Source organism: Chionomys nivalis, chromosome 1 (assembly GCF_950005125.1).
Source record: "Chionomys nivalis chromosome 1, mChiNiv1.1, whole genome shotgun sequence".
Taxonomy (NCBI): domain Eukaryota; kingdom Metazoa; phylum Chordata; class Mammalia; order Rodentia; family Cricetidae; genus Chionomys; species Chionomys nivalis.
Genome location: NC_080086.1, coordinates 86,134,659 through 86,149,790, shown reverse-complemented (window position 1 = coordinate 86,149,790; position 15,132 = coordinate 86,134,659). Strand labels below are relative to the sequence as shown.

Below are 15,132 nucleotides of genomic sequence, written 5' to 3'. Positions count from 1 at the left end.
GCTTTAAGCATTAGACCTCTTCGCTGCTGTAGCCAATGGACAGCAGTGGGTGAGGGGTGTGTAGGTTCTCTATGGGTCACTGATGAACCTTTCCAACTGTCACAGTGTAATCCAGAAGAGGAAACTCAGAGAGTATGGGCATGGAGGCCTGTGATGGGCTGGGGGATAAGTGTCTTAGACCATATTTGTCTTTTCCTGTTGTCTGCTCTTTGCCTGAAGTATCTAGTACCAATCCTATTAGGCATGTTTCATCTCTCTCTCTGCCCTGAAAAATACTCCTTCTTATGCAGAAACTTGAGTTGACTTATTCCATTCCATACAAGATGGGATTTGACTTACAATTCCCCACAGTCAGGCTGGCAAGTCCTACCTGTCAACTGTTGGTGTATATTCCACACAAACAGCCTCTTTTTATTCCAAAAGAAGATGAAGATGATTGGAAGGATGTTGCTAGAAATGTTTATGTAGGCAACATCTGTACTCTAAAGGAAATCATGTGAAAATGTAAGTAAAAGCTCTCAGCAAAGGAACAGGGCAATAAATTGTAAATAAATACTTAACAGTCTTGTATTTTAGAAATATAACCATTCAGCATTGTATCTATTGTGACATGATTTTGTTAATGTCAAGTCATAGAACTTTCCCAGAATTCGCTGTGGAGACATTGAAGAGCACTCATTCATTCAGAATTGAATTTAGGGGAGAAATCCGACATTACTTCTTTCTACCCAGATGCCTTAATCTGTTCTTCAGTAAAAAGCCAGCTTATCTCTCTGCTAGGAAACAAATCCGCAGAAAGAAATTCCTCCCACAGTGTACAATGGGGCACTCTAGAGAGGAGCAACACTGCCATCCCTCCTCCCACAAGAACCATAGCCAGCTTGGACTCTGGCCTCACTCAGGAGGCAACTGTGCTCCTCTGCTTTATCCGTTAGGAGACGGAGGCCCATGAGGCATCTCCAAATCTACTTTTCTGCTTAAATGGCACAGCAGTTGCTCTCTGTTGTTTCTGGTATCAAGCTATTGCCTGTATCAGAATTAATTTTAGATGTTTGAAGTGATTTTTAGTGCTCATCCTTCTCATGGAAGGAATTTGAATTATCCTAGATCCACTCAAATAATTAAAATTTATTTTCTCAGAACTGCCCTGCATACATAGAATATATGTAACATGCATGTTAAATAGCTAAATAAAGCTTACCTATCTTCTCTTAATATTAATGGTAATCTGATAGGAGATCGGTAGGGGAGTTTTAAAGAATGATGGTGAGCTGTTCAGAATAGATCAATTAGCAACCAAACTATTTTCTGCTTTCCTTTTCATTCTGTTTCTTTTCATTTCTTTTCTTTTCTTTTTTTACCATTCTCTAACTACAGATGCACACCACTGTTTTAAGTCTGTGTGAATGAATTAGGGCACAAGGAGAAGGGGCATCAGACTTAATATTGTGTGACCATGTGAGTTTTATAGAGGAAAGTATAATCACAGTTTTCTCTGAAATACTGTTTCACCATTCTTTCTATGGCTTTGGAAATATTGCCTACAGAGGCCAAGGAGGGAGAGAGAGTAAGGGTGGTAGAAAGGATCCTTAGCCAAGGGGAATTAATTTATGTTGAGTGATGCTGAGACTATTTTCTGTTTTGAAACATTGACTCAGGTATATATTTTTAATATATATATATAAATATATATTTGTTTATAGATAATATAAATATTATATAATAAAGATGTAATATATTTAAATATATTATATAGTGTGTATATATATATTTCCCCCAGCTTTTGAATTTTAGATATAATAATATGAGGATTTCAGCTTATATAATAACTTATTCTCTTTCAGGGACTGATCTCTGCTGTTCATACTCAAAGCTCATGTCACATTTTTAAAAGCCATTTACAATAGGCATTTCTGTCTGTGGCAGCTACTCAGCCAGCCTATAATCCCATGATAAGCTATCTGTGTTCTCTTCACTCCACTGCAATCACTAAATTTTTATCTCCTTTGGTGTTATCTTGATGTGTTATAATAGAACAATGCTGAATCAGACAAGCTGTAATTTTTACTGTAGTCATTTCTCAAGGAAGATGTATATGCTGAACTTGATATCAGAAGGAGGGAACACAAACATACCTTTGTTCTAACTTATGGAATGCTCTGCTATTTGAAACTTAAAGAATGTTGGAAATAAGGTGTCTCTCTTCTTATATTAATAACTTTATATAGGCAATATATTAAAATATTCCTTTACAAATCTTTTGTGTACAAAGCCATTTCTTTAACTAAACTGTTTGTGGTATAACTATATTCATGTTGTAAAGCTAATATTTAAAGTGAAGTTACGTCACAGAACTTGATTATATTAACGATAAAATATGTCAGCATTTTATTTCAATTCTCTTTTCATGGAAGACTAAAAGGAAACATTAATTTATCAAGCAATTTTGTATTAGTGGGACTATTTAGGAAAGTATTTCTACATTTAGATGTGGTATTTGACTGTGAGCACATTGCATTCAAACTGAAGGCCCCTGATAATGAATATCGAGAGTGACTGCAGCTCTGCTGAGCATCAGCACGTGACCATTCTGTGCTGGAGGGGGTTCTAGGGAGCCACCATTTATGTTGTCTCCATCCAGAGACCTTCAGGCTCCTGGGAAGCTGTGAGCAACTACCTGGTTTTTATTTATAAAACTTTGATGAATGAGTCCTTCTGTTTTATCTTTACAGATATATTTTGCTTCGTCCTTCCTTGTATCCTTGATACTTTAGGGTACCCTCAACTACAAATGGGAAGTATATTTTAATACAGCTTTACTCCCATTATTGAAATGAGTAAATGTAGAAGGAGACTACTCTTTTGTTTCCCAGCCATCCAGACACACATAATAACACAGAAACTATATTAATTACAACATTGTTTGGCCTATTAGCTCTAGCTTTTTACTAACTAACCCTTACATCTTAAATTAACCCATTTCTATTAATCTTTGTATCACCAGGTAAGATTCTTTTCTGGTGTCTATCTTTTTTGGCAGCTACATGCCATCTCTCTGACTCTGTCTACTTTTTCTCTATATCTCTTCCATCCTTGCTATATTCTGCCCTGCTATTGGCCAAATCAATATCTTTATTAATCAATGGTAATAACACATATCCATAGCATACAGAGGGGAATCCAACATCATCTCCCCTTTTTGTATAAATAAAAAGGAAGGTTTTAACTTTAATAAAGTAAAATTACATATGCCAAAACAGGTTCAAGCAAGAATTACAATTACAATATTTACTCTATTTGTATCTGGCAAAATTAAAGAAAATATACTATCTTTGTCTTTGTCTTTGTGAGTCTAAAGTTTCATACCTAATTTACCTTTTATCATAACTAAAGAAAACTATAACTATCAAACTTCAACTCTTCAAAGACCCCAAAAGAATATAATACTACCTAAGTAAACAAGAAGTACATTTTATGTAACCTTGAAAACTCTGGAATTGACAGAGACATCTCATTGCCTGGACAGTCATCCAAAGTTCTTCTATATCAGTGAGGCATTCATCTTCAGCCTACAGGCCCATAGTATCTGACAGAGTTTTCCATGTAGCAAAAAATTTTAAGTATCATTTGATTTCTTCTGTGTCCTGCAGAATGTCTGGCAGCTTCTTCTAAAAAGCTGGAACCCTGAAGGACTGTCTCACCTTCATTCAGCAAGTTTATTTCAGCAGTCATTTTTCTGTGGGTCCTGTATTTCAGTTCATACAGCATACCATCAAGCAGTTCAGGGAAGAGCAGTTTTTTCCCAAATGAATAACAAACTCCATAAGGAGCCTCTTCCATGCCCATCATCCTTTTGAAGTAATTTGTGCTGGCAGAAACAGACATGTCTCATTATTCAGAAAAGTCTAAGTTCTTAAACCATTTTAAATGCCATATTCTGTATCTTTAAAAGTGTTGAAGATTCTATCTAACTGATATATATTACTGTATATCTAGAAAATCTAACTAACATGATTATTAGTTTGACTATTATAAATGATTATTAATTAAAAATGTAATTTTAATTATATGTTACATTTTAAATGAACTGTATAAATATAATACCTTAAACAAGAGCATAAATACATATATACAGTATAACAAAATCAGTCTTAAATTTATATCAGTGAACCAAGATCCACACCAATGCAAAGTATTCATCTCTATAAAATATCACTCTTTAAATGAAAAACATTATGAACAATCATTTATAGAATTTGGGCATAGTTTTCTCCAAACTGCTTTCTGCTTTTGTTGGGCAAAGTAGTTTTTGCAGTTCACAGAGACCTTCTGAAGGGTCACGTTCCATTAAACCACATTAACCTGGAAGGAATCCACAGGTCCACATCTTCTGTAGAAACAAAAGCAAGACCTCTTTTCTAAAGGAACATATCCTTAGATTCAAATTTTTAAACCAAGATACCTTTAAAATACATATGTTAGCCTGTAAAATGAAATGTCTCTCTGTACTTAGCTAATTCACAGTCAAAAATTCAAATAAATTGCAATAATATATATATAATCCAGACAAAATATACTCTGTGTATATTCCACTTTTACATGGCTTATTTTTCATTACTCCTTTAATCTATGATAATCTGTACTCTTTTATGTTACTTTTACCATCTATTTAAAGGCTTTGTTTTATTTTTTAAAACCATTTACTTATTTTTATAACTATCTATACTCCTTTTTCTTCTCTCTCCCAAGCCTATGTACATTGATCCAACAGTGGGACCCATTCAGAGATCTTTTTCATCTGAGTCTGTCTTTATTGTGTATGTGTAATCATTTTCTGACCAGGAGTGCTTTTTTTAACCTATTAAGTGGGTGTGGCTAGGACCAACCCTGTGGCCCTGTCTGTTTGCTCTGCCCAGTTCAACATGTCAGAGGCATGTTCAGAGGCATGTTCCAGGGACACATGGGTCTTTGTCACCATTAAGCAATTAGTTGCAAGATGCTCACAAATCCCTTTTAAGTGCAGGACCTCCTGAAAGAGTCAGAGTTTTGTGCTACCAGCATGAACCAAGAAGCAGGCTCTTAGAGAAGTTTTCTCAGTTTTTGCTGCTAAAACTGAGTCAGAAAGACTTCTCTTAAAGGAGCTCTACCTCTGCTTGCCTCTAACAAACAAAGCCCACCTGAGAAAAATGCTGCTACCAAGAACCTGTGCCTAACTCTGTTCGTTTGTGTCTAGAATTTCTTCTCCAATTTTATGTGGATGTAATGGCCCCACATTGGTGTGCCATTTTGTAGGAGGAGACTGCTCTTTTGTTTTTAGTCTCCCAGACCCAAATAAAAGACCAGACCCACACAGAAACCATATAAATTATAACATTGCTTGGTCTATTAGCTTAAGCTTCTCATTAGCTAACTCTTACATCTTAAATTAACTTATTTTTAGTAATCTTTGTTATGCCAAAAGGCTGTGACTTACCAAATAAGGTTTTCTTCTGGCATCTGGCTCCTTTGGCAGCTACATGGCGTGTCCTTAACTCTGCCTACATTATCTATGTATCTATTCAAACCTGGCTATATTCTGCCTCGCTATGGGCTGAAGTAGCTTCTTTATTAACCAGCGGTAATAAAGCATATTCATAGCATACAGAGGGGAATTCCACATCAAGTGAATGGCCTTCTTAAAACAGAAGTGCTATTGTCATAATATCCCCAAGACAGTTATATTACATTGCAGAAATCAATTGCTCTGAGTTGTACCCTCCTACTGGCATTCTTTTTTTCCATCTTTCCTTTGCCCTCAACTATTTACTTGTATTGGATTTTTAGTTTATTGTTTTACAAAGAGTAGATTTAGTTCATTAGTTATAGGACATTCAAGAAAGTTCTTAAACAGTGCTTTGTTAATTTATCATCTGTGCAACATATATGTAAAGTAAAAACAAATATTATAAGAATGTTATAAAGCAGAAATCTAAAAATTTATATTAAAAGTATTCTTATAATGAACAGGATACATAATTTTTGTTTGAATAAATTTTCTGAATGCTGGAGACAAGCGAACTATAGGAGAACTCCAAGAACTTCATTCGATGCTAGCATTAGCTTTAAGAACCTTCAGGAAATCATTAGTTAACTCCATTTAAAAATACACCAAAAGGTCAGAGGTATGAATTACATGAGATTTATGGTCCATGTTTGTGAACCAAATGCCTTAGGCATTTATACCTGTTTATAATACTGTATAATGTTTCAAACATCATTTCCCATTCCAGAGTCTATAAGTTTGACACATGTCAGCATCAATTGTGAACAGTATACCAAAGACATATATTACTTCTTAAATATCAATCATTAAAGTTGGGTACCCAAATTAAATGAACCCCAATGGAGTACAGTGTGTATTGTAGGTTACAAAGTCCACAGAGCTCAATCAAACCTAAAGGAGTAACTGAAGAAGAAAGATTGAGTAGAAAAATCTAGGGAGAGTTGGAGCGAGGTAGTGATAGTGATTGAGGGATACAATCAAAAATATTACATAAACAGACTGAAGTTTTAATGAATAAATAAATGAATAACTATAAAATACTTTATTAATTCTTTGAGAATTTCATACAATATATTATAACCATTTTCATCTCAAACTTTCACCCACAATCGCTATCTGTTCTCACATCCACCTTACCTTCCTATCCCTACAATCTCTAACTGCTCTCAGACATACATTACCACCCTACCCAAACAATTTTTTGTTCTCTTTAAAATAACCATTTGGCTCCAATTTGTGCTCTTTCTGTATGTAATCCTAGGTGAGGGACTATTCACTGAAGCATGGCCAAAGTACCAGAAATCACACCCTTAAAGAAAACTGACTTTTTCTCTCAGTCTCTAAGAAGAAATCAACAGTCCATATTTCCTCATTTAGGGGTGGTAACTCATGAACCCTTTTCTACTTCATTCTAAAGCATTTATTGGCCTAATCTTATGCAAGCAAGCACAGCTATCATGAGATCATCACTGAATCAGTCTTGCCTGGTTAGAAGACATTCACTTCAGTCCTACCCAACATTTGTTCTGTCCCTTCTTCCTCAATAGTCCCTGAGCCTTGTTGGGAGGGTGTGATAGAGATGTAACTGAATACTCCCCTGACATTCATTCCTAATAGTTATAAATTCCTTCATTAACAACCATTCATTATACAAAGAAACTTCTCTGCACTAATCTATTGGTAGAGAGATAAAAAATTAGAGGCTAGTTTGGTACATTGTCCATTTAGAAGAATGATAGTAGGCCTATGAACCCCCAGCCATAGATCCTGTGGGGCAGGCCTTAAGCTCAGCCAGAATGCAGGTGGATGCCACCATAGCATTCTTGCCACTATTGAACCAATGAGCCTGTTTTGATGTGCTGGTCATGACTGTATTTCACAGGGTTCACAGCTGGGTAATAATGTTAATGAGTCCTCCCATTCCCAGTGGTCTGCAAAATTTCTTCCAGTACTATGGAATCTAGGCATCAGGCAAGAAGCATCCTAATTGATACAGGCTTGAGCTCTCTTAGTGTGGAAGAAGGCTATTGATTTGGATATTCTTATCTTGTAACTTGTCACTTTGTTGAAGGTAATTATGAACTCTGGAAGTTTCCTGGTGGAGTTCATTTGTATTTTCTGTATATCAATTCATGTTTTCTGAAAACTAGGATAGTTTGGTTCGCTTCTTTCCTACTTATGCAACCTTTATTTTATTCCTTGTTTAACTACTCAAGCACTACATTGAGTAATAGCTGCGGAAGCAGATACCTTCACCTTGTTCCTGATTATACTGGAAATGCTTTAGGTTTCTGTCCATTTAATGTGTTGGTGACCATCTTTTAGTCTTAGGTAGCCTTCACTGTGTTCAAATATATTCCCTCCATACTTACTCTCTCTAGGGTTTTTATTATGAAAGGGCGTTGGATTTTCTATATCAATTGAAATGATTATATGATTTATGTTTTGAGTTCATCTGTGGTTGATTATATTTGTTGATTTTTGTGTAGCAAACCATTCATGAATCTCTGAAATGAAACCAACTTGATCATGGAGAATAATCCTTTGAATGTGTGCATGAATATAGTTTGTAAGTACTTTATGGAGAATTTTTAGGTCCATATTCATCAAGGATATTGGCTGATAAATCCCTTCCTTGGTGCTGTTGTTGGATCTTTGTCATTTGTTGTTATCATGGTGATACTAACTTTCTAAAAATAGTTTTTAACTGTCCCTTCCATTTCTAATTTATGAAATAATTTGAGAATTACTTGTGGTAATTTTGTCTTTGTACATCTGGTGGAATTCTGCACTGAATCCAAGCCCTAAGCTTTTGGCTTGTTTGTTTGTTTGAAGATTGTTAATTATTGCTTCTATCTCATTGATTGTTATAAATCTAAGTTATTTACCTTGAGATAACTTTAATAGATATTATATATCTTGAAATCCACTTACTTCTTTTAGATTTTTCCAATTTAATGAAATATAACTTTTTGAAGTATGTTCTCATGATTGTCTGAGTGTTTTCATTATCTATTGTGATGTTTCCCTTTCAATCTCTAAATTTATTCTTTTGGGTCTTCTCTTTCTGTCATTTCAAAGGACAAAATCTGCCTTACTGTTTTTTAATTTCAAAATTTTTAAATTTTTATTTCCTAAATTTCAACCTAAATCTTCACTATTTTTCTCCATATACTGCTTTTGGGGTTGTTTTGTTATTGTTTCTTTAATTTTTTTATGACTCTCCATCAAGTTTTTTATTTGGGATCTCTCTGAATTTTTAATGTGAACACTTATATCTATGAACTTCCTTCTTAAAATAATCTTTACTGTCTCTCACAGATTTTGATATGTTTTATTTATATTATCACATAATTCAAGGAACTTTGAAAAAATCCTTCTTGATTTCTAAATGATCTGTCATCACTCAGTAGTAGGTTGTTTAATCATTATGTACTTATATATTTTATATGGTTTCTCTTGCTATTTACATCTAGTTTTATGATCTCACTGTAGTCAGAATACAGGTGATAGTTTCAGTTTTCCTGTCTGCTGAGACTTTTTTTATCCTGTTATGTGATCTATTTAAAAAAAAGAAAAGAAAAGAAAAATAACAGTTCCATAGGATGATGAAAAGAAAGCGCATTCTTCAGCATTTGGGTGCAATGTTCAATAGATGTTTGTTCGGTCCATTTGATCTATGATGTTATTTAATTCCAGTGTTTCTTAATTTATCTTTTGTATATTTGGTCTGTCAAATGATGAGAGTGAGATATTGAAGTCATTAACTATTATTTTGTTTGGGTTAATCTATGATTTTTAATCTTATGGTGTTTGTTTTAAGAAGTTGGATGAGCCTCTTAATTTTTACATACATATTTAAAATTATAATTTTCAATATAATTGTATATATTAATTGTGTATATATTAATATAAGTGTTGAATCAATCACCTTCTATGAGTATAAAATAGCACTCTTTATCTCTCCTAATAAAAATTGGCTTGAAGTCTATATTGTCAGATGTTAGAACAGCAACAGTTGATAGCTTCCTGGTTTCCTTTGCTTGGAACACTTTTCCCATCTTTTCACCATATGGTGAACTTCTTGAGGCAGCAGAAAGAAGGATTCTGCCTTCTAATACAAACAGTTTTGTCTTTTGATGTAAATTGTGATGATTAATACTTAGATTTATTTTTTCTTTTTAAATTTATTTTTATAAAAAAACTATCCTTTATATACCAATTCCAATTCCCACTCCCTGTCTTCCTCCTGCCCTCCCTACATCCCCCTCATCCCACCCCCCCCATGGGGAGTCAACAAAGTCTAACACATTGCTTTGAAGCAGGACCAAAGCCTCTCCAACTATATCTAGGCTGAGCAAGGTGTCCTTCCAAAGAGAATTGGTTCCAAAATGCCAGTACAAGAAATAGGGATAAATCCTGGTCTCACTGCCAGTGGCCCCACAGTCTGCTCCAGCCATAGAACTGTCACCCACATTCAGAGGGACTAGTTTGATCCTATGCTAATTTCCTCACTATTAGATTGGAGTTGGTGGGCTCCCATTAGCTCAGATAAGCTGTCTCAGTGGGTGCCCCATCATGGTCTTGACTTCTTTGCTCATATTCTCACTCCTCCCACTCTTCAGCTGGACTTTGGGAGCTCAGCCCAGCTCCTTCTTCCATCAGTTGCTGAATTCTGTGATGACATTTAAGATATTCATCAATCTGACTACAGGGCAAGGCCAGTTCAGGTACCTTCTCCACTATTGCTTAAGGTCTTAGCTGAGACCATCCTTGTGGATTCCTGCGAATTTCTCAGTGCCAGGTTTCTTGCTAGCCCCATAATGGCCCCCTCTATCAAGATATCTCTTTCCTTGCTCTCTGTCTCTGTACTTCCCCTATCTAGACCATTCCAATTTTTTCAAGTTCTCCTCTCTCTACCCTTCTCACCTCCTCCTCTCCTTCTACCTTCCCTTCTCCCTCCACCCTGTGCTCCCAATTTTCTCAGGAGAGCTTGTCTATTTCCCTTCCCAAAGGGATCTATACATGTTTCTCTTAGGGTTCTCCTTGTTATTTACCTTCTCTGGGTTTGTGAACTATAGGATCATTATCCTTTGCTTTACAACTAGTGTCCAATATGAATGTGTATATACCATACTCATCTTTCTGGGTCTGGGTTACCTCACTCAGGATGTTTTTTTTCTAGTTCTGTCCATTTCCATGAAAATTTGAAGATGTCGTATTTTTTAACCGCTGAATAGCACTCTTACATAAATGTACCACATTTTCTTTATCCATTCTTCAGTTGAGGGACATCTAGGTTGTTTTCAGGTTCTGGCTATTACAATTAACATTGCTATGAACATAGTTGAACAAATGTCCTTGTAGTTTGATTGAACATCTTTTAGATATATGCCCAAGAGGGGTATTTCTGGGTCTTGAGGTAGGTTGATTCCCATTTTCTGAGAAACAACCATACTGATTTCCAGGGTTGTTGAGGACTGTTCCCTTATTCTGCACCCTCTCAAGCATAAGCTATCATTGGTGTTTTTGATCTTAGCCGTACTGACTGGTGTAAGATGGTATCTCAGTGTCACTTTGATTTTCATTTCTCTGATGGCTAAGGATGTTGAACATTTCCTTAAGTGTCTTTCAGCCATTTAAGTTTCTTCTGTTGAGAATTCTGTTTAGACCTATACCCCATTTTTAATTGGATTATGTGGTATTTCAATGTCTAATTTCTTGAGTTCTTTATACATTTTGGAGATCAGTCCTCTGTTTGATGTGGGGTTGGTGAAGATCTTTTTCCATTCAGTAAGATGCCTTTTTGTCTTATTGACTATGTCCTTTGCTTTACAAAAGCTTCTCAGTTTCAGAAGGTTCCATTTATTTATTATTGATCTCAATGTCTTTGCTACTGATGTTATATTTTGGAAATGGTCTCCTGTGCTCATGCATTTAAGCCTAATTCCCACTTTCTCTTCTATCATGTTCATTGCGTTTGGATTTATATTGAGGTCTTTAATACACTTGGACTTGAGTTTTGTGAATTGGGATAGATATGGATCTATTTGCATTCTTCTATATGCTGACATACATTTATGCCAGCACCATTTGTTGAAGATGCTTTCTTTTCTCCATTGTATAATTTTAGCTTCTTTGTGAAAAATCAGGTATTCATAGGTGTGTGGATTAATACCCATTGGTCAACCTGCCTGTTTTTATGTCAACACTAAATTTATTTTTGAAAGGTGTCTCCTCCTGTCATTTTGTTGATTTTGTTGTCTACCAGAGAAGAACTGAGGGAAAATCTAGAAAATGAGAGTCCAGTGGCCCAAATGTTTAATTTTTCTCTTTGACTGATCTCTACTGGTCCCTAGACTATGCTTATGTTGCTTTTAAAGGGTCCATAGTTCTTATGTGGGTTACCAGCTCCTCTTGAACACGGAGTTTTCTTGACTTTGTTCTGTAGGCTGTGGTCAGTGAAAATGAAGTTTTTACCCCTTCCGAGTTGCTGTGTTTCCACAGCGCTGGTGACTGTGTGGTACCCAAGATGCTACTCAGATTTTATGGTAACTTTCAAAAACACAGCTTTATCTTTCCTGTACGGCACTAATAATGACCATGGCAAAAGTCACTGGAAACCCCTTCTATAAAATCCTTACCAATCCACCTTTGTAGATTTTCTGGTAGAAGTCTTTTATCTCCATTTGCCTGATGAGAGATACCACTATGGTGGTGGAAAATTATGGAAAAGATGGATTTTTGTTTCAGTCTTCTGAATATAGAGAATGTTGTTTGGTCCAATGGTGGAAGACCAAACTCACAATTGTCCAATTAAACCAAGCTGCATTTGGGGGTGCACCTGGGACTGGACAGCTGACTGTTTCACCCTACATCTTAATTTGAGAAGATAGCCACTGCTTGCCTTTTGAAATCCATTTTATAGGAGAGATGAGGTACATGCAGAGGCGAGATGGCTGGCTGTTATACATTGTTAGAAAGACAATGAAAGGACGGGAACAAGGGTAAAGAGACTTCAAGTGTTGATGAAGTCAAACCTAGGGTCTAGAGAAGTAGCAGCTGGGGTGTTTAAGCATTTTCATTCCCTATAGTTCCCAACCTGTGATCAACCAGTAAATTTTCCTGGTTTCTGTCCTACCATCTTAACTGGACATCACAAATAGATTTTTCTTTAAAAAAAAAAAAAAAACAAAAAAAAAACAATTTTTAAACAAATAAATTTAAAGAAACAAACTATATAATCTTAGACAAAGAAATCCTATTTCTAGCTTAAAGGTTGTTTTGAAATTTTATAGTATTATCATAAAAACTGAAAATATATTCAGTATGAAATGTGTCCTGTCTGGATTTAGCAAAAGCAGTCTTTTCTCTGTCTTTGTCTCTCTATTCCCTGACTCTACCCACCCTCTTTCTCTTTTCTTTTCCCATTTTTCTCCTTTCTTTCCCTCTCTCTTCCTGCACAAAGATACACAGACACACACAGAGAGAGAGAGAAAGAGAGAGAGAGAGAGAGAGAGAGAGAGAGAGATACACACCCTAGATAAAATATAACCAGGGAAACAGAAGCTTTGGCATCTTCAAGCAGGAGCCTGCCCTGTATTGAATCCTGGCTCTTTCTCTTGGCTGTGTCACACTGCCCATTTATTCTCCTTATCCGTCTCATCAGGAACTTGGGTGAAATAGTGTAATGAGTGTAAGATATTCCAGTGTGGATAATATATGTAATTTGCTTGACATTGTATATTTTTCATGCAGAAATGACTATCACAAATACTAAGTTTTATGTATTTACTAGACTCCCAAAAATGTTGTTTATGTAAAACACAATTATGTTATAAAAGCATTCAAGCCTTGTCACAGGGGGAGACTGACAAACAACTAAATTTGTCACTACTAATTTGCCCCTACTTTGATGAGATAGCTCAATTTTCCCTCATGAAGCCTCCGTACACACAAAAGCTTTAGTAATAAAACCTTCACCTTCACTTTGCTAACGATGGTTTCTATTGATAATTTACCATGTGTAACTTAGAGCAATTCTCCTTAAACTTTGTATTTCAATATTAAGAAATCACAAGTTAAGAAAAATTGTTTGGTATCTGACTTTGGATAAATGGCTCTTGTGTTCCTTCAGTTTTATTTCTACTTAACCATATTGAGCATTCTTTCTTATGTCTTTCTTTTCTCCCTATAACCAAGGTCTCTTCAGGATCTGTCTAAGCAAACAGATATTCCGTATGGCACAGTCTTAGACTCTGCAGTCTATCAGCATGTCCGCATGAAGGGGCTGAATCCTTTTGAGAGGGACAGCATGTATTCCCAGATGTGGAGAATGATCAACCGAAGCAACGGGTCAGAGAACAATGTTCTGGAGTCCCAAGCAGGCATTCAAAAGGTACCCTGCACTTCATAATTAGTTTTCACCAGGTTGTTGTCAACACAGTTATGACCGAATTGACATTTATTTCTTTCTCTTTTATTGAAATTATGACATTGAATTTTCACTTAAATAAATTATATTTTTATTGTTTTAAGGAAGGTTTCAGGGCAGCTCAATGTTCTCCAAGAGAAAATTCCAGGTCTCCTGTAAAGTCTCATCAATAACTTCCCCTGGAAATCCAAAGCTAAAAACTGATGATGTTATTTGCCACAGAAAAGGATTAGGGATTTATAAACATGATGACTAAATATGTTTTCCCAAGTCCCATTCCAAATACCATTCATGTTATCCAATTCATTTAAATGGCTCAATGTGTTTTCCATACGGCATTTATTCTGAAGACTATAACTTTATCTTTATCTGTGATTATCTAAATCTATTTGGAAGAAAAATTTAATCTTGTTAACAAATACAATCCCTGCAAATGACTGTTTCTGTTTTCCAAAGTGAAAATCTTTATCTGCTTATTTTTCTATAACCAGCCATTTAGAGGTAGATATATTTAAAAGGCTTAGAAAGGCTTTTGCACATTTTATTTTTTAAAAAAAGTTAAAAGCTATTCTTCATTCTGGGTGTAGTTTATTTCCAAACAAACACAAACAATTCCGGTCTCAGCAGCCTCTCTGAAAGAACTGTGTAGTATTTGGTTAAAATTATGACCAATAACTAGCTGTGGTTGGCATTCATTGGGTGATCATGGAATGAACAAATGAACAAAATGTCACAGCCATGACAACAGAATGGATAGCAATAGCAGCAACAGTCACCTTCACTTTTTCTCTATGACCTTTCATAGCAGACTGGGTCTGATCCTGAGTCTGAGCTTCCTGCACAGAAGACAAATGCTCCTCTAAAGGAGGGTTTTATTACTTTAGTTCCTCTGCTTCAGGTTCCAGTAGGGCTCTCACCTTTTGGGATCAACCTAAATCATTTTTGCCATTGCCACATTGGCATCATTGTCTTCTTTACAAATATTGACAATGCTTGCAAGAAAGTGAATATTCTTAGCATGTTAGCAGTAGCCTCTAAGGAAGAAATGCATGATCTTGCTCTATCCAGTGAATCCTCGGATATCTTTGACCTCATTATATAGATCCAGTTTCTAAAGGCCAAAGTGCTGGTTGGAAATATGACTTTCTTGTCTTTC

General features: G+C 35.6%; 1 protein-coding gene across 3 annotated transcripts in view; it reads left to right on the top strand.

The window, feature by feature from the left end:
* Grid2 (glutamate ionotropic receptor delta type subunit 2) overlaps positions 1-15,132 on the top strand; it is a 1,426,614-nt gene that overhangs the window by 1,153,338 nt on the left and 258,144 nt on the right. For all 3 annotated transcript variants that reach the window (XM_057772140.1, XM_057772147.1, XM_057772131.1), the window contains exon 13: positions 13,745-13,940. In XM_057772140.1, the coding sequence (XP_057628123.1) occupies positions 13,745-13,940 (196 nt within the window). The remainder of the gene's footprint in view (positions 1-13,744; positions 13,941-15,132) is intronic.